Raw genomic sequence first — 22,182 nt, forward strand, 5'->3', positions numbered from 1 at the left:
GAAGCCTGCTACCCATTCCTTTCCTTTGGTGTCCTCTAGTCCTTCTATTATGGGAACTAATGAAAAACTTTTCTTGATGCACCCTCTCCATCCCACTCATGCTTTTATAGACCTCTATTCTATCCCCCCTCAGTCTCCTCTTTTCTAAACTGAAAAGTCCCAGTCTCTTTAGCCTCTCTTCATATGGGACCTCTTCCAAACCTCTGATCATTGTAGTTGCCCTCCCCTCTCCCACCCTCTCTCTTCCCCTCTCCCACCTCCTTTTCCCAGTCTCCCCGAGTTTTGTTCAATAAAGAGAGATTCTATTTTTGACCACGTTTTCTTTATTTTGTACATCAGGAAGGGGGGCTAGGGAAGGGTAAGTGGAAGGAGGTGAGGGAGGAATGGGGTACGAGCCCCCGATGGGGAGGACTGGGCTGGCTCTGCGGGCTTCTGGGGGTGGAAGCTCTCCTGCAGCCCCCCAATTGCTCCCTCTCCCCAGATAGCAGCCTGCAGCAAGTGCAGCCGGTCTGATGGCCGAGTGCTGTGATGTGCCCAGTGTGGGCACTCAGGGCACTCCAAGACAGGACTGCTTTGCAAGCGGGGCACCCCTGAGAACTGTCTGTCCGGGGTGGGGGTCGGGTCCCTTTAAGCACAGCCCTCGGCTAGCCTGAGGCAGCAGCTCCACGCTCTAAGTCCTCATCTGATGCCCTGCCGGCACTGCTTCCGGCCATCCTTAACCCTGGTTCAGGGTCCACTTAATGTGGACATGCTAGTTTGAATTAGCAAAACGCTAATTCGAACTAGTTTTTTAGTCTGGATGCGTTAGTTCGAATTAGCGCTGTAGTGTAGACATACCCTAGGAGTCTACTATTCATTTACTGATCAAATGGACTATTATTCAAACTCTTAATTATATTCTGGTTTGAGCTATGATGGGTATAATATTTTTATTTTTGAATTATACATATAGTGCCAGATCTTTGGTGATTGAAAGTAAGTTTTGTTCCACTAAAATTAAGAGAACTATACTGATTTACACCTATGAGGAACATAAAAGTCTCATCTGGGACAGCAGAGCAACATTTAAAAAGACAAAGGTGAGCAAGAACACATGATTAAGGAGACTGGTATCAGGATACTAATCGATCAGCCTATACTTGACTGGTTGAAATTCAGATCAGATAAGTTAGTAATGAGATTTGGTCATCTGTGATGGTCTGTAGCTTGTGTGAAATGAATTGTAGTTTCACTCAGTTTTCATGAATTCCAGTTTAGAGTTCTGTTAGAACTCCCTTTCCATCCCACTTAATTCAACAATAGCATGACTCAGCATATATGCAAAATCAGACCACCAAATGAACCTGAGAAATTTAGCAAAAATTACCAAAAGCTCAGGGAGACAGGCATTGAGTACATATTAAAAGAACTAACCATTTCGGGTGTGGGGGGAGGTTGAGATATTATAAAAGTCTACAAATATTTGAAGGGAGAGGGATTATTAGTGCAAATATGGCAGCATTACTAAGAATAAACAAGTTTTGGGATTTTTTTTTAAGAAAAAGAGACTGTATGCTGAATATCTGGGATACTACAACTTGTCGATTGCCTTCAATACAGAAGTTAATGGTTAAAAAAAACTCAGCTCCTTGTAGGATGTTATCCTAAATGACCCAATACTAGAGTTAATTTCCTTCTTTGATGTCTAAGAACATGTAGCCATCCGAGTAATTTCTTTAAATATACCTGTAACGGTCCCAGCCCCTATCTCGGGGAGAGGGGTCGTTATCTTTCGCTGATTTGTCTCTTGGGTGGCTCCCCGGTATCCGACCGGGGCGGAGGGGGACCTGGGCCCGCCCCCTCTCCAGGTCCCAGCCCAGGACCCTAAGGGAGTGCGTCTGAGACGCGCTGCCCAACCGGGGGGGCTATGGCCGCAACGCACCGGTCCCCGGGGTTTCTGACCCCGTCCTGGGCTGCTTCCTCCGACCCTTTCGGGTCTGTATGTCTCAGTTTGGTTCAGTGGGGTTTTTCGGGTTTGACTCACCCACTCAGATCGCGGGACAGTCAGTTGCCCATCCTGGGTCCGCAGTCGGTCCTTCCGCCCCGCCACCGTCCAGAGCGATCGTCTTCGCCCCGTCTCCCTGGAGCTCCCTCCTCCACCCCCTGTGTCCAGGCTGTCTGGCTTTTAAACCCCGCGCTCCTGCTCAGGGACGCCAGCGCATGCCCCCTGCGGGAGGGGCTGGGCGAGTGCGTGGGCGGCCCCTCCAGGCGGAGGCTCCTGTGCCTGCGCCAGCCGCCGTCCCTGGGCCGGCGCGTTAGAGCTGCTCGGACTTCCCCGCGGCAATGCCCTGGTGTGGGGCGTAGGGTTGGGGCTTGCGATCCCCGCTGCCCTGCCCCCGCCTATGTCGGCGGCCGCCACCGAATAAGCGCGGCAGAGCCGCTCAGGCGTTTCAGCGCCTGTCCCCCGCGGCGCCCCAGTGCGGGGCACGGGGTTGGGACTTGCGATCCCCACCGCCCCGTCACAATACCCAATCCGAAATTTTCAGGAGTATCCAACATGAGTGCAACTAAACTGAAAAAATTATAAAAGGTTGAAACAAATTCAACATAAATTAAAATACCACAGTATTAGTATACAGTAGAGGCAACAACTCCTCTGATCTCAAGCATTTATTGTAGAAGTCCAGGGAACACTTCATGTCTAATGTTCTAAAAGGGACAGTATGCTGCCTCATTGCTGAGCAAATTAAGACTACTTACTGTCAGTCATTCAGGAACATCAATTATACAACTAGGTTAGCTAGGAAATACTGAAATTTAAATTACTGAGTGGGAAACAGTATGCCAATAAAAACTCACAGTATGCCTATAAAAAGAAACATAATTTAGGTAGTTTTTTTTAAATGCTGATAAAATATTAGAAATACAGATATCTTAAGAACTGTTAAAATACGTATATCCTTGGTATCTAGGAAATAACAAGATCCATTGATTAAATTGGATTAAAAGAGGAATGGGTTTCCCCAACAAACTGGCTCTTTTAAAGCTTTATTGATTAATTTGATTAGATTTTGGCCTAAAATTAATTCCACACAAATGGACAAGAATCCACAGCTCTCAAGAATCCACATATAAAAACAGAGTATTATAGCAAGAGCAAAACAAAAATTAATCAAAGCAACAATATTTTTATCTCTAACTAATACATATGCTAAAATGACACCACATTTTTTTTTTAAAAAGAGATGACAATATCCCAGACAAGTGTTTCTTTTTTAGACTAGACAAATGGACAGAAAAGCGAAGTGCTTCCAGAGGTAACAAAGTAAGTATAGGATTTTGCCCTAACTACAAGATAAATTTTGACTAAAGGTGCCATCTTTCTATTACAAAAAGTCATCTAAGGATACATCTACACTACAGAGGAAGATCAAAGCTGCCACTGTCGATCTTCCAGTGGTCTAGTTAAGACAGCTAAATCAAAGTGAGAGGGGCACTCCGGTCAGTACTGGTAACCCTGCTTTCATGGGGAGTAAGAGAAGTTGAAGGAAGAGTGCTCTTCCTTCAACTTCCTGTAGTGTAGACAGCACCAAAAGTTGAGTTAAGCTACTTTGACTTCAGCTACACAATTACCTGAAGTTGTGTATTTTAATTCAAATTTGTCCCGTAGTGTAGACATACCTTATGAGAGTAACATGGCATGTATGTGAGAGAAGTAAGAGAGTGACATGATAGTCAAACAAATCTGAAGATCTTCCCACTAAAGGGACTCAGTTGTGTAAAGTGCTGAGAGATTCCTATAAATTACTGAGAATACTCAGCTCCCATCTCAAGAGATCTTTGGAACATTCAGGATAAAATGTTAGGTGAATTTTGGATGGCTGATTAAGAGTCTACTACTTGCGGGTTTTAGAAGGACAGCTGGTAATGTTATCACATGCCTTGATTCAGGAAAACTCTTAAGCACATATTTATCTTTTTAAGTATTTGCTTAAATCCCATTCAATGGAAGTTAAGCACATGCTCACAGGCTGGCATGATCAGGAATAGTTTCCTGAACTGAAGCCTGAATGATAAATCTCCAAAACATGTCAACGTTATACTGCTTCAACCTAAGAATTAAAATCAAAATAAACATAAATTACTTGTTCTTCTGGTAAGTGAGGGCTTTTTAGTTGTTGACAGACTTTTATTGGAGAGATTAGAAAAAATATTTACATTTAAGAAATATGGTGTTATGGGATTTGGACATCTCAAAGATTCATAATGGGCTATACAGTGCTCTCTCTATAGTCTTAGTTTGCTAATTCCAATCCAGCTCAATTAACTAGTGGCTAAAAGTTGAGAAATGCTCACTGTCCTATGTGGAATGACTCTGATTCACTTACCAAAGGGCAGTTGTTTACATCACAAAAACCACCAAGGCTTGTACTAGTTATCACACTAGATCAGTGGTCCCCAACGCGGTGCCCGCGGGCGCCATGGCACCCGCCGGGGCATTTGTGTGCGCCCGCCGACAACCTGGGCCAGCCCTGCCCCCGGCGCGCGGCGCACTGGAGGCGCCGGCCCCAGGTGCGCGACACGCACCGGCGCCTGGTGCGTGGCGCTCGGGCGGTCCCAGCCGCGAGGCAGATGCAGGCGTGCAGCGCCGGTGCCGGCCCCAGGCACGCAGCTCGGGTGGCGGCGCCAGCCCCGGGCCCACGGCGCTCGGGCAGCCCCAGCGCCGGCCCCGGCCCTGGGGCACATGCCAGCGCCGGGTGCAAGGGCATCCCCACCCTTGGCGTGCCCCAGGACGCGTGGCCCCACCCCCTGGGCGCCCGGCGCGTGATTGTCCCCGTCCCTGGCGCCCGGGAGGCTCTAAAGGTAGGGGACCACTGCACTAGATAGTAGTTATAGCTGAGATTGAGCATGGAGATGGAGCTTGTCTTTTACCCCAACAGATGGGCTTTCTTGGTTAGGATTAAGGTATACTGGCAGTAGCAGGTCATGACTGAGAAAGGTTTGCACTAGTACTGACTCTTTGCTATATTTGTTTTGAGATTTGATGACCGAGTCTCCAATTCTGCTAGTCTGGCATCTTTCATGACTACTAAAAGGTTATTAGATATTTGATTAGATATTATGGTGACTGGGGACACAAAAATTCATAAATAGATCAGATAAATCACATACACACAATGTCTGTCTTTGAAATGTCTTTAGTCTCATTTCTCCTGACATTCAGGATAGAAAAAGCGCAGATATACTGTATAAGGAATAAAGGTAAATGTCTGTAAAACACACGGTATGCATATGCTCTTCAGATACCACTGAATATTATTCTCTCTTGTATCAATGCTTTTATGCTATACAATTCAAATTCAGGTTAAATGCCATATTCCCATATTTTGTTTTTAAGTGATAAAAATTAAACATTACCTTTAATTTACTTATTTCTTTTAAAACTTCATTTCTTTCTCTTTTAAGTCTTTCCACATCATCCATTTCCAAAGAATCACAGGATACAAGCTGTGTGTAGTAAAATATGAAAGAAAAAAGAGGCAAGCAAATAGAAACTAATATTAGGTTAAATGCATCTATCACAATGCTTGATCTCTTTAACAACCGAGTCTTGTTAAAAGAAAGTCACAAGTAGAACTGATTAATTTTTATGGCTAAAACAAGTTCATAATGAAAATGCTATTTGTTTCTCCAAAATATGAGAGGTTTTCAGCAACCAAATATGAAAACTTTCAGTTTAGAACAAAAAACAAAAAAAAGTTGGTTAAAATCTAACCACTTTTAACTGACATTTTCTGACCACCTCTAGTCACAGGATTTCCTGTGATGAAAAAAATAACTTTGTTTGCTAAAATGGATTAATGAATTATCCACAAAAATTTCTGAGGAAAAAGTACCCAAAATCTATCTATTCTTCCCTCCTATTTTATTTCAGACAAAGGAATAAATTACATTCAGTATTTCTAGAACATTGGGGCCTTTCCTTCTTAAAAATTACCTATAAAATAAAATGATTCCCAAGTGCAAGAAGGTCCAAATCAATGTGCCATATAGCTGTTTATTACTCACTCTGCTGGAAGCAATCATCAGCCCCTTTAAGAAACTTCAATAAAACACTGTTATCCACTCATACTAATTCACAACATATTTATGTGAATTGCTTCCTGCAAAATAGGTTGCTTTAACAAGGCTTTTTAAAGCCTTGTTAAGAACTAGGTTACTTTAAAGAAAACCATGATAACAAAACTGTTTCAAAAATTTGTCTAAGAATTAGAATAGTTTTAAGTAAATTAACTTCTGTTAAATTTATTCTTCATAATAGATAAATAGTACTGAGCTCCAGCAGATACTTTACCTGTGAATCTAATAAATTGGCAATTTCACTGGCACCAAATGTTATACGTCTTTGGTCACCACCTGCTTCATCCAATTGCAAGCAAAACAGATTTCTTGCAACCTGAACAAAATCTAAAATAGAGTTTAGTTACTGTAGTCTGCCATCAATTTAAAAGTTTTTCCCTAGATTATGTAGGATGCTGGTCTGACATCCTAAATTATGGAGTAGCAGAAGCTCCTTTATAACACTGTTGAGCTCCTCCATTAACTTCCTGAAAGATAAAACAATCTACCCACAATTTTGTCTGCAGCTTATCTCAGCAGAGTTCTTTTGAGGAAGTTTGTTTAAAAAAAAAATCAGAAAATGGAATTTTGAAAACCTATGCTTGGGTCTTGGTATGTGACTGAGCTGCACAGAGAGCAAGTTTTGTGGGAGAAGGAGCTGAAGAAGACATAAACTACACCTTTGCTGTTCCCAATTTTAGGGATGGGTTATGCCTAGAAAGTCACTGGCTTAAATTAGGGCTACTTGCATTCATACTATACCAGCAAAGGATACTCTCACTAACCTGATGCTTCAGAGAGCAGATATGGTGACTATAGGAAATGAAGAAAGCTTCATACCATTCTGAGTTGTACATTTTTCTATGTAAGCTCCTAACTCTTGATGGGGGAGTGCACAGACAGTTACATTTTTGGGGGCCAGCTGCCTACCTGAGATAGAGTTGAAACCCCCAAATCACTGCAGTCTCAATAGCCTTTGTCTAAATTATCTTTTTAGCCAGACTGAAAAAGATAGTTCATTGCTACAATGGCTACTGGAAGCTAGAGTGTAGTCTAGTTCTGTCCAAATCATACCATGATTTGAGGTAACACCATATAAAATGTCAAGGATTTGGGAACAAAGAAAAGCCATGTAATGGTGGTCTGTCAAACTCAGAACTTGTATGGTTTTTAGATGGCTGAGGAAGGGAAAAAAACTTTCACTACAGAGAAAAAGTTTGCATAAAAACATATTTTTGTTACTTTCACCAATCTAGAAAAAACATGAATTTTCACCAAAATAAATATTGAGCTTCTTACAGTGAGTCCCATGGACTGGAAAATATGAAATAAAGAAGACACTAGAAATTCTACAATTCAGTTTCAGAGATCAAGAATTAGATAATTAATATTTAAGAAGTTTAGAGAAGAAAAATGATTAACTTCTAAGGTCTGTGATGCCTAAATTAATAGCAACTAAAATTACACTGAATGCTTCAATCTCATGCCTATTTCTTCAGAAACTGTTATATATGAAATATTATTTAGAAGTAGTTTGCAAAAATCAATTTGGTATAAAACAGATACCTTGTTTTTATTTTTCAAAGAAAGCAGTGATTTCTTAAAGATTAAGACCATTTTCATTTAAAAACCCCTCAGACTTAATAATAATACTCTACTTTTAAAGCAACATTGAAAATTCATTAGTATAAGTCAGAGCCAACTGCATTTAAAGGCTAGTGAGTGGAGACTATTCTTCATAAAGAAGAAATCAGACTTCCATTACAAATGGGTAGCTTCAGAATTACAAATTTATTGTTAAATAGAATAATCAAAATCTGACCTCACAATGGTAAATTGTTTTTCATTATATTAATAACTCACATTAATGGGAAGGTTATTGTAACTGAAAATACACAAGCTTTCTGTTTCTATCTTACATTATTTTCGAGGGCATTCTATAAATGGTTACCTCCAAAAGATACTGTCCCTTTAGAATCTTTCTGTAGTTGGTGCCTCAGGATTTGGTGCTGTTCATCTGTGGGCTGAATCCCGAGATAATTTAGTGCCTAAAAGATAAAGTTTTTGGTTTTTGTTTTTTTTTAAAGGGGGTTGGTGATTTCTGCCTTCAATGAGAAAAAAGCCTTTTCATTATATTTCTCCTTTACTAACAAGTTCTATCTTGTGTGGTCACTGTTTCGTAAACCTCCTCAAAGACAAGACAGCTAAATAAGAAACATGAGAAAATGAGCCCTGGTGACCCTTCAGGGTAGCTGTCTTTATTAGCATGCAATATTTGTGACTTAGTATAATTTTTCCCTGGTCATCATATTTTGGCCCCAAAACATTAAGATTAGACTTTCACCACATTTATATTATTCTCATCATCATAGTGTCTGAGTGTTGGTTTATAAAACTATCAGAAGCTACCTGAGACTCGAGAAATTTAGAGTACACTAAGCTAATGAAGGAAAATGGGCATCACTTGCCACACTAAGGGTATGTCTAGACTACATGGCTCCGTCGACGGAGCCATGTAGATGAGTTTACTAGACATAGGAAAATGAAGTGTCGATTTAAATAATCACCACTTCATTTACATCAAAATGGCTGCCATGCTATGCCGATCAGCTGTTTGGTGGCACAGTGGAGCAGTCCGGATGCTCCGCGGTTGACAACGGAAGCATTTGTCGACTGCTCCGGTAAACCTCATTCCACGAGGCATAACGAAGCGGTTGACAAAGGCTTCCGTTGTCGACCGCGGAGTGTCCAGACTGCCCTGCTGTGCCGCCAAACAGCTGATCGGCACAGCACAGCGGCCATTTTGATGTAAATGAAGCGGCAAATTATTTAAATCACTGCTTCAATTCCTATGTTTAGTAACCTCATCTACATGGCTCTGTCGATGGAGCCGTGTAGTCTAGACATACCCTAACGGTCATGCTTCTAAACAAATCTCCTATTTTGACTTACTTGGACCATCAGCATGGAGAATTCTTTCATATCAAGTTTCAGCATTTAATGTCATTCCAGATTTTGTATTGTTTTCTCAAGTTACATGAAATTTGGTGCTACTATTTTCAAGTTATAGAGAATTATGAGTTTGTGCACCTCAAATTTATTTTATAAGACTGAGTTTAAAAAAATAATATATAATCTAGAACACATTACACAGGGTACAAGACAATGTTGATACCAATAATGTTTTCTTTGTAGTGCTAATGAAACTAGGGAAGACTAAACATAATGGAGTATTAAATCTTCCAGATTGTACTGAATCTTCTAAATTAATGAATGATAAAATATTATAGTTTAAAGTAATTTCTTCAAAACTTTTGAAAATTGCACGCAAAGATGTTTATCATCATAAATCACTTAGGGCTCATCTAGACTATGCCGAAGTGACGAAAGAGGATATACAAATTCCGTGGGAATTTGCATGTCTTCTTCCGATCTCACTTTAGAAGTGAGATCGGAAGTAGATATGCAAATTCGGCATAGTCTAGATGAACCCGTACAATCTTCCTGTGCAGAAGATGAATATTCCATCCTTTGGGCCATTTAAAAGTAAACCAGACCCTCCCCCCTTCCCCCCACACAAAAAAAGAGTGAGAAATAGGGAACACTTCTGCAGTGGCAGAGACATGAACCAGAGGACCCAAGAGTATTTTTCTCCGTCTTTACCATCTATCACTCACTTGATGATTTTAATTGTCTCCTGGCTGATCACCAGACACATTTCACTATTTAGCTACATTTCCTTCAACTCGCAACTAGATCCTCTTGCTCCAATGATCTCAGTATTATTTAAGTTAAAATAATGCTAATACTGCAGACTTCTGTATTGCATTGTCTCACCATGGAAAGGAATAAATTGAACTTCTTAGAATGCAGTCTAACATTCTCAAATGAACTGCGTAATTGGAAGATATTTTTGTTACTTTGAACTCCATTCCTTATCCTTAACTTCTTTATTGATGCCTTTTTCTTATTATCAAAACAAGAAACAAATAAAAATGTTGGTAAAAATATGCTCGTTTGCTGTTATTTCATTCTGAAACATGCTATGTCATGCAAGAAAAATAAAAATGACAGAACAAATGACAGTGTTAGAGAAAGTGAAAGAATCAGTTTAACTATGTTTTGCATCTTTCAGCAATTTAAATATGATCTGCCCTTCTATACTACTACTGTGCATCTTATTTCCTTCTACATCTCTCTCCTCTTTTTTCTATTTTTCCCACATAAATCTTCTTTAGAAGGTTACATCTTTGATAGGCTCAATTTCTTTGGCTCATTTAATCTTCTCTTACTCATCATATCTCCATGCACCTTGTGGGTATCTCAATATTTCTCTCCTTAAATTTTTGCTCCTTCTTTTTTTTTAATTAAAAAAAGACTTTGTTTGCATTTTTTTTCTATTTACGAGCCTTTGACACTTTGTTCTTTCCTCTGTAGCTATTTTTAATTAATTATTTAATTATTTGCTCAGCAAGTAAAGTCAAATATTGATACAACATCTGAAAGATCTACATTTGGGAAACAATCTTTTCTTTTAACCTATTTATGTAGTAGTCCTGCTAGACACTTTCTTTAGATATTTTAAACTCACTGATCTTGGAAAAAATAGAAAACAAAACTAAGCACTATTTACCATCTCTAGTTTCTCTGATTTGAGACGAACAGTGGGGCTCAGAGAAAACTTCCTTTCTTGAGGTCCATAATCATCAGTCCAGTTGGAAGCAACAGCTAAGAGACAACAGATTGTATGTTAATTTGAACTTTTCCCTCTGAAGAATGCGTTCTGAAGTCCTGCTGTTCAAAATAATTCCAGCTAATCACCTGATTGCCAGAATGAACACTAATGTTCATTATAACTTTTTTTCTTAAATGCTAAAAAGGTACATTACTAAAATATTCATTAAATACCCAAAAAAGGAAATATAGACACTGTTAAGCCATTTTATAACTATCCCTCAAAATGCAAGGAAAGACGAACAGAAGTAAGTAGCATGAGATCATCTCATAACAGAAACACATGGCTTATACTTAGAAACAGGTGGGGAAAACATTTATGAATTAACAAACAAAAAAATCCTCAGAGATGTGACTCATGTTTTAGTTTTTCTACAACTGTCAATACCAGGTGTTCAACCTAAGGAATTGGACAGTCCTAATATTCTCTGAGGATATACAAGATACTGTGTCAAGAGGAGGGCTTATGTCTTGCCACTGAGGAGCAGAGCTCAATTAATAATCTTGCCTGGAGTGAATCCATCTGTCTTCTCCTGTTGCCTAGTGGGAATGGGAAACTCCCCTTCTCCAGGGACTGTGTTCCCACAGTGCCCCACCTCCCTGGCCCCTACTTTCAGATAAGAGGGAAACAATTTTCCATAATTTAAACAATATATGAATACATTACGATTCTGGTGCTATTGTTTAGTTTCCCTGGCATGCAAATTACAAACGCTGGCAAAAGTGAGTCCAATATTATTAGTAGCCAACACAGATTTCATAGTTATTGCTACAGTTTTATTTTGCAGGGAAAACTGAGGAAAAAATCAACCATAGCTTTGGCAGAGTATTCTTCCTTTCTCAGTCTGATGGGAGAAACACCTTAGCACACTATGAAAATAGCAGTAGACTCTTGAGGGCCGTTCACCACCAACTATACGCAGAGCAGAAAACTTGTAGCTTCACTTAGCTTTTAGATGAATTAATATTTTATTTTAAATAGAACAAACAATAAAGCACCATCTGAGTTTTTGCAAAGCGCCATGAACAAAGAGGGACATGCTATGGACAGGATCATTAAAGTGAAGTTATTACATTTCCTAATTTAGAAAGGCGTCCAAAACACTTATTAAAAGGCCTGAAATTCTAAGGAACAATCACACACATTAACTATGGTGTTCTTAATTGGTTCCGATCCTATTTTATTATTTCATCGAGGAGACAGAGAAGGGCTCCAACCAAAATCTGCATCTGACTCAGAACTCTGCAGCTTGGAACCATCTTCAAAACACAGAGTAGAAACAAAAGAAAACACAAAACAAAGCTGGATTTCGTAATTCACAAAACATCTGTGTCCAATCTCAAACTAATTTATATTCTCCCTATATTCAGGATGTAAAACAAAATATCTTTTTGGAATCCTGTAACACTAATAGTGCTGGCATGCTGTATTCAATTCTAAAGACAGCAAGCCACGACTAGCTAACTCCCCTGAAGTCACTGTGTGGATACTAAGCTCACAAAACTACTGAATCATGGATTTTATGCATGAATTTTTTCAAGCACTTCTTAAAGTTATGCTGATTTTTTTCTTAATCATAGCAATTTTTTATTCAATTCTTGAATGTTTATCTCCCATTAGCCTTGAAGAAGAGGTGTATGACAGAAGAAGCAGTTTCAGGCAAGGGCATGTTGTCAAATGGTAAGATCCCTTATTCCTACTTGAAAGTAGGGTTTATTTTCCGCAAGATCCCGTCTAGACTGGCGCTTTTCTCCAGCAAAACCCCGAGCCAGAAAAAAGCGGCAGCCATGTTCATGCAAATGCCGTGGGGGATATTTAAATCCCCCGCGGCATTTGCAATTCCGAAGTGTCTCATTAGCATCCCTTTTCCGGAAAAGGGTGACAATGTAGACACAGCCTTGTATTTTACTGACTACATCTGAGCTAATCCAAATAATTCAATTCTGTTTGTGGACTGAAGTCAGCCAAGTTTCACCAGCTGAGAATCTGCCCCTCACTGAACTGCACACTAGAGAGCCACAAGGTGGGTGAGGAAATACCTTTTATCAAACCAATTTCTGCTGGGGAGAGGACAAGCTCACACAGGGATATACTTCCATGAAGAAGCTCTTTGTAAACTCAAAAGCTTGTTTCTCTCACCAGCAGGAGCTGATTCAATAAAATATCCCAGAAGCAACATGACTACAACTGAACTGCAAGTGCCAATACTGAAGAATGGGCACTTAGACCCATAATTACTCTTTATGCTCACTAAACTAAACCCTTGAGAGGGCTGCATTTCACCACCTTCTTCCCCTCACTGTCCCCTGTAGTATATGAATGGGGTAGAAGGAAGATGATTCCCAGATTTGTTATACCACATATGTCCAAAATCTTTAACTGTGATCAAAACAGATGTAGGGCCATACTCTTTTGAGCAGGGAGAGAAGTGGGATATTTTCATCCCCATTAAGACCACAACACTTTATTTTGTCTCTTGCATAGATTCCTTATTTAAAAAATGCATTGGTTTGAGAAGAGTCTGTGTCGGGAAAAGAAGAATGGAAGTGGTTCAGCTCATATGGCCTCCTCTCCTTTTAGCTAAACGAAAAGCCCTAAACGGTAGGTCAGAGTATCCTTTGTCTTGCAATGCTTCTGATCTAATCTAGTCATGTAGTTTTCATGGACAGTATGACTGAGAGGTCTGATTATTTAATTCAAGCTGTATGAAATACTGTGATCCCTCCAGTTGCAAAAATTGATATTCAGCCAGTTAGCCCCTAAGAGAATGTCTCTACTTATGCAAAGTTGATCAAGATACCAATCAGAGTCCTTCATTTGGAATTAAGATAGCTACTACAGGCCAAGTGCACTTTAGATACAGGCTACTACAGGCCAAGTGCACTTTAGATACAGTCAGTAGAGTGACACTATGGTCCTCTGTGTTGGTCCTTTCCTCTCTTGACAAATGAGACTGGCATTTTTAGTCATGTCATGTAGACTGATCAATTAGAGAGGTAGATGTAATGGACACACTGCCTCCATTTGTACCAAGGGAATGGGTAAGAGGCAGTGTTCCCTGTAAGCTGAGCACTTGGGAGATCAGAGATTCAGGTGCTGCCCAGCTGATTAGCAGAGTGCCCACAGCTGCTCACAGTGTACAGCATAGCATATGTTTCTATTGGTGGTGCACATCTGCACATTCCTCAGTACACGTAACAAAATGTATTCTACCCAAGGATGGGAACACTTAGGGTACGTCTAGACTACATGCCTCTGGCGACAGAGGCATGTAGATTAGGCTACCGGACATAGTAAAATGAAGCGGCGATTTAAATAATCACCGCTTCATTTAAATTTACATGGCTGCCGCGCTGAGCCGACAAACAGCTGATCAGCTGTTTGTCGGCTAAGCGCGATAGTCTGGATGCTCCCCTGCAGACATCAAAGGTATTTGTCGACCACCCAGGTATGCCTCCTGGGATGAGGTTTACCAGTCGCCAGAGGCATGTAGTCTAGACGTACCCTTAGAGGGAACCTTGGTAAAAGGGCTGTATGTCTACTGCCTAGTATTACAGAGAGTACAACAATTAGCATACTTAACACCAGTTTAAATACTATGCAGTTAATCTCATTGTGAGATTTATCACCATTGAGTCACATCTGGTTGTTGTACAAGATCAGATCTCCACATTTTTTTCCTTAAGCGCCTCCAAAATATATATATCTAGAGATATGATTAGTTTGGTTATCACCTTTAAACATTACAGCTCTGAAATACAGACAGAAAATGCCACAGCAGTATTTTAAGTAAAAACAGTTTATTGAAAGAGCCTCTACATAACTGAAAGAACATACAAGACACTTTAACAATTATTTCTGTTCCTAATTTTTTTTAAATCTGCCCTCCATTAAAAATAAAAAGTACAAGCAATGTTCGCCTATTGCATTTTATCAAACTGGGAAAGCACTGTTCCTGTAGCAACCTAGTCTTGATTTATATGAAAGTCCTCATTATCTGGTTTCAAATGAATCTATTGATTACTAGTGCTGTACTGAAATGCCATAATCATTCACGTTTGTTTAGTTTCAACTATTTGTCCTAGAAACTGTCCAACATAAATTATATTTGACAGGGGTTGTTGAACAATCCACCCCATTTAGCCTTTTATTCACTGCTAGTAAAATGGCCCATCTACCTTCCCCCCACACCGCCAAAGCCTAGTAAGTCACACTGTGTACTACTTTCTGTGGAAGAGTAATTGCAAAAAAAAAAAAAAAAAAAAATAGAGGAAAAAAGAATTAAATAATCGTTTACCAGTGGCAGACACATCAGCAGGGCTGCTGTCTGTAGAAGTAATTGGAGATTTGTCTCTCTTCTTGAATTTAGTTTTAATCTATGAAAGAAAATCACAAGTCATGAAATGACATTTACTAAAGTAGGTCAAACACCAGACTAGAAACACATGTTAACCTTTAAAAAAATGGGGGACTGGGTAGATTAAAATAATACTGGAAGAACACTGAAGCCAAAAAACTGTGTTACATTCAAACTCTGACAGGCACCATAAAAAACAATGACATTCAGAAGATAATGCTATGTTGTATACCTACTGTGCCTTTGTATATGGTACAATTTAAAAAAAATTAACTGAACCCAACGTAAATATGCTCTGTCTGAAGCATATCCCACATTGACAATTTTATGGCTTTTAAATTAAATTAGAGTTATTTTTCAATTCAGAAAGCATGTGTGATTTTTATTATGTAGACATTTTAATAGAGAGCCCATAAATGGGACATTTTATTAGAAACGTATTATGGATTATTACTGATGAGGTTTATACTAAAAGTATCAAGCCTAGTACTGAAATAGAAAAGGGAGACTTTGCCATATATTTAATAGGGTGCAGTATGCTGTAAATCATGTAATGTATGAGAAAAATTTCTATACCGTGGAAGCACTTGCTCTGGTTTTTTACAGGACTTGTTTTCCCCTCATCTTGTTTTCCTCACATGCATTTCAGGGCTAGTGATAACTGCATAAGTGACTGCCTTTCATTGTCTATCTACTGTTTTGCCTCTTTGCCAGTCAGCAGATAGATGTAACAGTTTATGTGACATGGTACAGGGAACTTGACCAAGTAATTAAGCATATCAAATATCAGCAGGTCATTAGGGACCACAGTAGAACTTGACCTGGTAAGCTATACAGGTTGAACCTCTCTAGTCCAGCACTCTCTGGACTGGCAATATCTATGGTCCAGCATGGTTTTAGTTAGCCAGATGTTTATTTACCACAGGTGTGGCAGAGTTTCCTGTGGTCTCAACATTCGTACACAGTAACCAGTCCTGGCTCTTAGTGTTCTGTGCTGTTATTTAGCTCTAATTCACCCCTAAACGTCTTTTAAGCACATTAAGCAGTGGAAGTGTTGGTAATGCTGGTAAACAATAATGACCTCCCATGGTCCAGCAAATTCTGTGGTTTAGCACCCGTCAGGTTCTGAAGATGCGGACTAAAAAGGTTCAGCCTGTATTTGGAACCCTCTGGCAGAGCCATAACATTACACAAACAAGGCTACACCCTATATAGGATGTTTCTGTAAAGGAATACATAGGCATATATTTCAAATATGGACAGTGGGGAATCATCTCTTGACTACATAGTCTACAAAATAACTTTATAATTGCAACTTATATTATTATAATAATAAATTATTATAAATTATTAATTGCAAAGAGAATATTTTGTTCACTTCTAAATAGAATGATAAATGACATATATTTAAAAAAACCAGAAAGCAAAGGATAGTTCTAAAACAGTCATTTTCCTCTGGTTTTCAAAACTTCCACACCATTGCCACTAAAATAGTTTTGTTTGCACTAAAGATGTGCTACATTAATTAAAACATTTGTTTATATTTTCTCTTCAGGGTGATAAAACAACATCTCAAGAACTGTGAGTTCCACACAAAGGTTTACAGTTGTCTATATCCCCTCTCTAAACTCTATTATTATATAAAGGCATAAAAATCTACTATTTTAGAAACCAGTTTCTTTATTGAAGGAACTTGTCAACAGTCTCCAAAAACAAGGGAGAGAAACACATTTCACACAGCAAAGAAACGTTCACTAATACAAGTTAGTGCTCAGTTTCATACTAGCAAGTTATGCAGATATACTATATACCAGAATGGATACATGTAAATAAAGCAAATAGTCACAGATAGCTGGCATGCCAGCAAGGAATAAGGTTTGAAATCTAAAGGGAAAGAGTTGCTAAGGACTGCCAAGTTTCCATGTGTTATCTGGTTTACCACTACACAATGTTTCAGCAGCTAAAATCAGATGGGAGTCTCTTGCTCTCAGTTATCAGTTAAATATTGCATGATCAGTGGAAAGATATTCTCAGCTGAGAGTTCCCCACAGTGGAATTCAACCCTCCACCTACGAGGTTTGCTGGAGCCCAAGAGCTGCATTAGCCTAAATGCTTTTTTATGTGGTTTAGGGGTTTTTTGGCTTTGTTTTGGTGAGGCGTACAGAGCTTGTTTCCTGTTTGATTTTAATCCTGACAAAAATGACAATGTTTCTGATTTCAATAACTGTAGACAGCCTCTTGTAATTCTCATTTGTCAGTTTAAGCTGATAAACTTGTTTGTGGCAATAAGCACTCCAAAAAATCTTTTAATAATAGTTTATACTTCACTCTTCACTAATATTCAAAATCTCCTCCATACTCGAAACATAACATGGAAATAGTAAGGTATTTTTAAAAGAAGAATTTCACAACATAGGATCATAGTTAAGACTGAACTGAGAGGTCAGATAACCAATCAATTAATGACTTCAGTTGGCGAGTACTGCTGATTCCAGATACATCTTACACATCTACCAGAAACCTCTGAATATCCCACAAAACTGTATGCTTTGAGGTGTCAAAAAATTTACTGGAATAGTAAAAATATGCCATTAATCTAACACTGAAATATGGGGGAAAAGGTGCAACAAGATTTCTTTAATTTAGAAAATTAATCTCTTACTTAGTTTGTCTTAAAACAAGAGACAAAACTCACAGTGTAAGGTGTGGACATCTTTGGAGTGGGATTCTCCTTAGGACGTGAAAGACAATTAAATGCTAGTAGCGGCTGTTGCTGTCCACACCCAGCAGAAGATGTCAAGAGACTGCAAGGACTTTGAGGATTTTCTGAGTAAGTGGGAAAAACTCTTTGTCTGATAAAAGCAATCTCCCAGGCAGATTCAGATCTAAATTTAAAAATAAATGTTTTACATATGTTATATGCCACACTGTTCACAAAACGATAAACCAAATTCTACTTTTCCAGGCCTCATGGGCAGGGCCAGGTTAACTCATCTGGGGACCCAGGGCCATTAGACTAAGGAGCCTCCTAGGCTCTGGGATGGGGCAAAAATGAGGGGTTCAATGTGCAAAAAGGGGTTGTGTCAGGAGGGTGAATGCAGGAGCGGGTGAGGGCTCCAACTGTGGGTGCAGGTCCTGGAGTGGGGCTGGCAATGAGTCATTTGGGGTGCAAGTGGGAGGGGGCTCCAAGCTAGGATCAAGGGTTTTGGAGTGCAGGAACAGGCTCAGGGCAGAAAGTTGGGGTAGAGCTGTGTGGTCTGGGAGGGTATGTCTACACTACCCCGCTAGTTCGAACTAGCGGGGTAATGTATGCATACCGCACTTGCTAATGAAGCCCGGGATTTGAATTTCCCGGGCTTCATTAGCATAAGCGGGGAGCCGCCATTTTTAAATCCCCGCTGCTTCGAACCCCGTGTAGCGCGGCTACACGGGGCTCGAACTAGGTAGTTCGGACTAGGGTCCTATTCCGAACTACCGGTACTCCTCGTGAAACGAGGTGTACCGGTAGTTCGGAATAGGCACCCTAGTCCGAACTACCTAGTTCGAGCCCCGTGTAGCCGCGCTACACGGGGTTCGAAGCAGCGGGGATTTAAAAATGGCGGCTCCCCGCTTATGCTAATGAAGCCCGGGAAATTCAAATCCCGGGCTTCATTAGCAAGTGCGGTATGCATACATTACCCTCCTAGTTCGAACTAGGAGGGTAGTGTAGACATACCCGGAGTGAGTTAAGATGAAGGAGGGGGCTCAGGATTGGGGTGTGGGGCCTGGGAAGAAGTTAGTGTTTGTGGGGGAGCTCAGAGCTAGAGCTGGGGGTTTGGATGCAGGGTGCATATCTTGTGCAGTTATAGCTCCCCTTTGTTGATGGTGGGGAACAGGTGGCTCAGTGTGGCCTATGTTGCTTTGTGCTCACCAACAGGCACCCCCCCACAGCTCCCATTAACCGTGATTTCTGGCCAATGGGAGTTGCAGGGGCAGAACTTCCAGGCATGTGCAGCGCAGAGATAGAGCCTCCCAGTGCTCAGACTTGGCTCCAGCCCAGAGATCTGGGGGAGGGACAAGAAATGGCAGCATACTGAGCCATTTCACCCCTTCCCCACCAGGAAGGGCTGGCCCAGAACACTGGGACTTTAGTGGCTGCAGCCCAATGTCTCAGGCTGAGTGGACCCTCGTAAGCTTGGGGCCCTGGGTTGCAGCCTCTACAGCCCCTTTCTTAATTCGGTCCTGCACGAGGAGTGAGAATGTTTTTGATACTTGTTTTTATTTCATTCCTCATTATCATCTGTTATGAAGGTACAGGACAGGTGAGTAGATTTTGTGTCTCAACTAGGAAATTTTCTGAACAATGTTGTATCACTTTGATTAGTAACATATTTGAGTTTGTTTCCTGTAACATGAGTATTTAATATTTCAGAAGCATGAATATATCTTCTCCTTCTTCAAACATGGTTGAAAAAGAAAACTTATACAAGATTTCACTTCGTGGTTTAGCTGTTGTAGTACAATAATTACCTAAGCTTTGCTCTGTTGATTATACTTTTTGCTTCTTCATAGGAGACACCAATCATTGATTCCTTGTTTATGGATACAAGTTGGTCTCCAGGCTTCAGTCGTCCATCCTAATCAGTAACAATAAAGAATCCAAGTGTGACATTCTGTATTGATTGTGGATGAAAATGCAGTTAGAAAGTTCTTTCAAATGCAACAGTTTAACATGTACTTTTGAACTCATGGGTTTAAGAAACAGTCAAGGCTGCCCAGACTTTCTAATTGGACGAATGGCTAATATCTGAGAGTTAGAAGTTTCCATTAGTAATATGCATGTTTTATGCTGCTGTTTAGTAGAATAAGTATGTAATAGAAGAATGTTATATGTGCTAGATTTCAAAAGGCACAAAAAAAAACCAATTATGAATGCTACATTCAACACTTTGGTTTTATAAATTAGTATCAAATATTGAAAAATTGTTATCATCTAGAAAAGCTATAGATGCACTATCGTAACTGCTTTAAGGGAAAAATATGATGACCAATTTTCCAGCCACCAAAATATACAATATTCATCTTAATAAATGCTATATTATTAATTGCCTGACAAATCACAGATGCATAGAAATGAAAGATTTTATGTCATTTTGTCCAGTCCTGCCTCAGTTCAGGGGACTAAGTATTAACTAGACCAGAGAGAGACAAACTACAGCCCATGGTCCGTATCCATCCTACTAGCTGTTTTAATCTGCCCCCTCCCATGCTCCCATTGAGGAGCAGATTCTGCGGCTTGCCCTGCTCCAAGTAGCTCTTAGAAGCAGAGGCATGTCCCCTGCCCGGCCAGCTCCTACGCAGCAGTGCGATCAGGTGGCTCTGTGTGCTGCTCCCCTGCCCCAAGAACTACCCGTGCAGTATGCAGCCAATGGGAGCCATAGGGATGGCACCTGCGAATGATGGGGAGGCCCAGCACAAAAAGCTGCCTGCTCACCTTCTATATAGGAACTGGTTGGAAGGGGGACATGCCACTATTTCTAGGAGCTGCTTGAGGAGGTAAGCAGTCTGAAGCCTGCACCCTCTGAGTCTTTACCCACCCTACCCCAATCTCATGCCCCAGCCATGATTCCCCCTTCCACTCCCCGAATTCGCTCAGTCCCCACCCAAAGGCCCTTCCTATACCCAAACCCCTTATCCCCATCCCCATCTTTTTCAGTTGTGAGGTATCTCCACCCCATTCTGTCCTATTTCTGTGTCTGTGCTCAGGCTCTTTGGCTTTGCTATCATATAAGTAAAACAGAGGAGAACATAGCCACTATATGTCTGGTTTCCATGACAGCTTGAGTGAGCAGGAGAACCTCAGTCACTCATTTGGTTAGCCTTTTACTTAACATTGAAATAAATAAAACAATGACTAAGGACTCTGACACACAATACTGAAATTCAATTGGTTGGTTAGCACTTCTTCACAACACTAGAATTAAATTGTGTTTCACCAATCTATTATTCTATCCTGCCATTTTCCTCTCTGTGGGTAGACCCCTTTTATGGCCACAGATTCCCACTACAAGCAACATGGCTCCCATAAGGCAGACTGCTCTGAATGAATGGAACAAGTTGTAGAGTTAGAATCCTAACCTAGCAGGTACTGCAACAGAGATTATATCAAAGTCCAATGACTTGAACTTTTACAATAAAATCTCAGATATGGAATGAACACATCTGTCTATCACAGGTGTTAAAGGAATTTAACATTGCAAAATGCAAATTAAGGAAATATTGCTGACAAAGAATCCATCTCTGAATTGAAATTCCTCAGTTGAAATCGTTCAGTTTCCACGGTGATCAGAGTCAGTATAAAATCTCTGATACAATAAAAAATGTCAGTGGCATTACAACAGAAATGAACTTGCTGTAAGTTGGAATACCAACATCTCTGACTATGGGAAGTTTTTCTGCCAGTTAATTAATCTCTAAACTGGATTAAATTTTTATTCAAAGAGCCCAACCTTCAGAGATACTCCAGATACTTTTCAGGCACCCCTGAATCAGAGTCATCTGAACAAGGGAGGAAAGACTGAAACTTCATCAGTGAAAGCAGAAGAGAATTGCAGAAATAAGAAGGAAAAAATTTTTTTTTGCAGTTTTGTAGCCATATTAGTGAGAAATAAGGTGGGTGAAATAATATCTTTTATTGGACCAATTTGTGTTGGTGAGAGACAAGCTTTTGAGTTGCACAGAGCTCTTCTTCAGGTCTGGAAAAGGTACTCAAGAGTGTCACAACCAGTACAAGCTGGAACAGATTGTTTAGCATAAGTAGTTAACACCGTGATGTCCAATCAGTTCTGAATAGTGGCTACTGCTAAAGTGAATTAGTTACACTCAACCGGCCAAATATCCAGACTCAAATGGCCAAATAGCCATATGTGGCTAATGGCTGTATGTTGGATACCACAGAGTTAACACATACTCTACTGAAGTGACCCGTTGACACATCTGGAAAAAGGGGATT

At 40.2% G+C, this 22,182-nt stretch overlaps 1 protein-coding gene across 7 annotated transcripts in view; it reads right to left on the reverse strand.

Moving 5' to 3' along the window:
* STXBP4 (syntaxin binding protein 4) overlaps positions 1-22,182 on the reverse strand; it is a 160,635-nt gene that overhangs the window by 100,033 nt on the left and 38,420 nt on the right. For all 7 annotated transcript variants that reach the window (XM_089771845.1, XM_089771847.1, XM_089771846.1 and 4 more), the window contains 7 exons: positions 19,701-19,807; positions 17,887-18,076; positions 15,132-15,210; positions 10,733-10,827; positions 8,051-8,147; positions 6,335-6,447; positions 5,398-5,487 (listed from right to left, as the gene is read on the reverse strand). In XM_089771845.1, coding sequence (XP_089627971.1) covers positions 5,398-5,487; positions 6,335-6,447; positions 8,051-8,147; positions 10,733-10,827; positions 15,132-15,210; positions 17,887-18,076; positions 19,701-19,807 — 771 coding nt within the window. The remainder of the gene's footprint in view (positions 1-5,397; positions 5,488-6,334; positions 6,448-8,050; positions 8,148-10,732; positions 10,828-15,131; positions 15,211-17,886; positions 18,077-19,700; positions 19,808-22,182) is intronic.

This window comes from Pelodiscus sinensis, chromosome 20 (assembly GCF_052426305.1).
Source record: "Pelodiscus sinensis isolate ZL-2025 chromosome 20, ASM5242630v1, whole genome shotgun sequence".
In the NCBI taxonomy this organism is placed as follows: Eukaryota; Metazoa; Chordata; order Testudines; family Trionychidae; genus Pelodiscus; species Pelodiscus sinensis.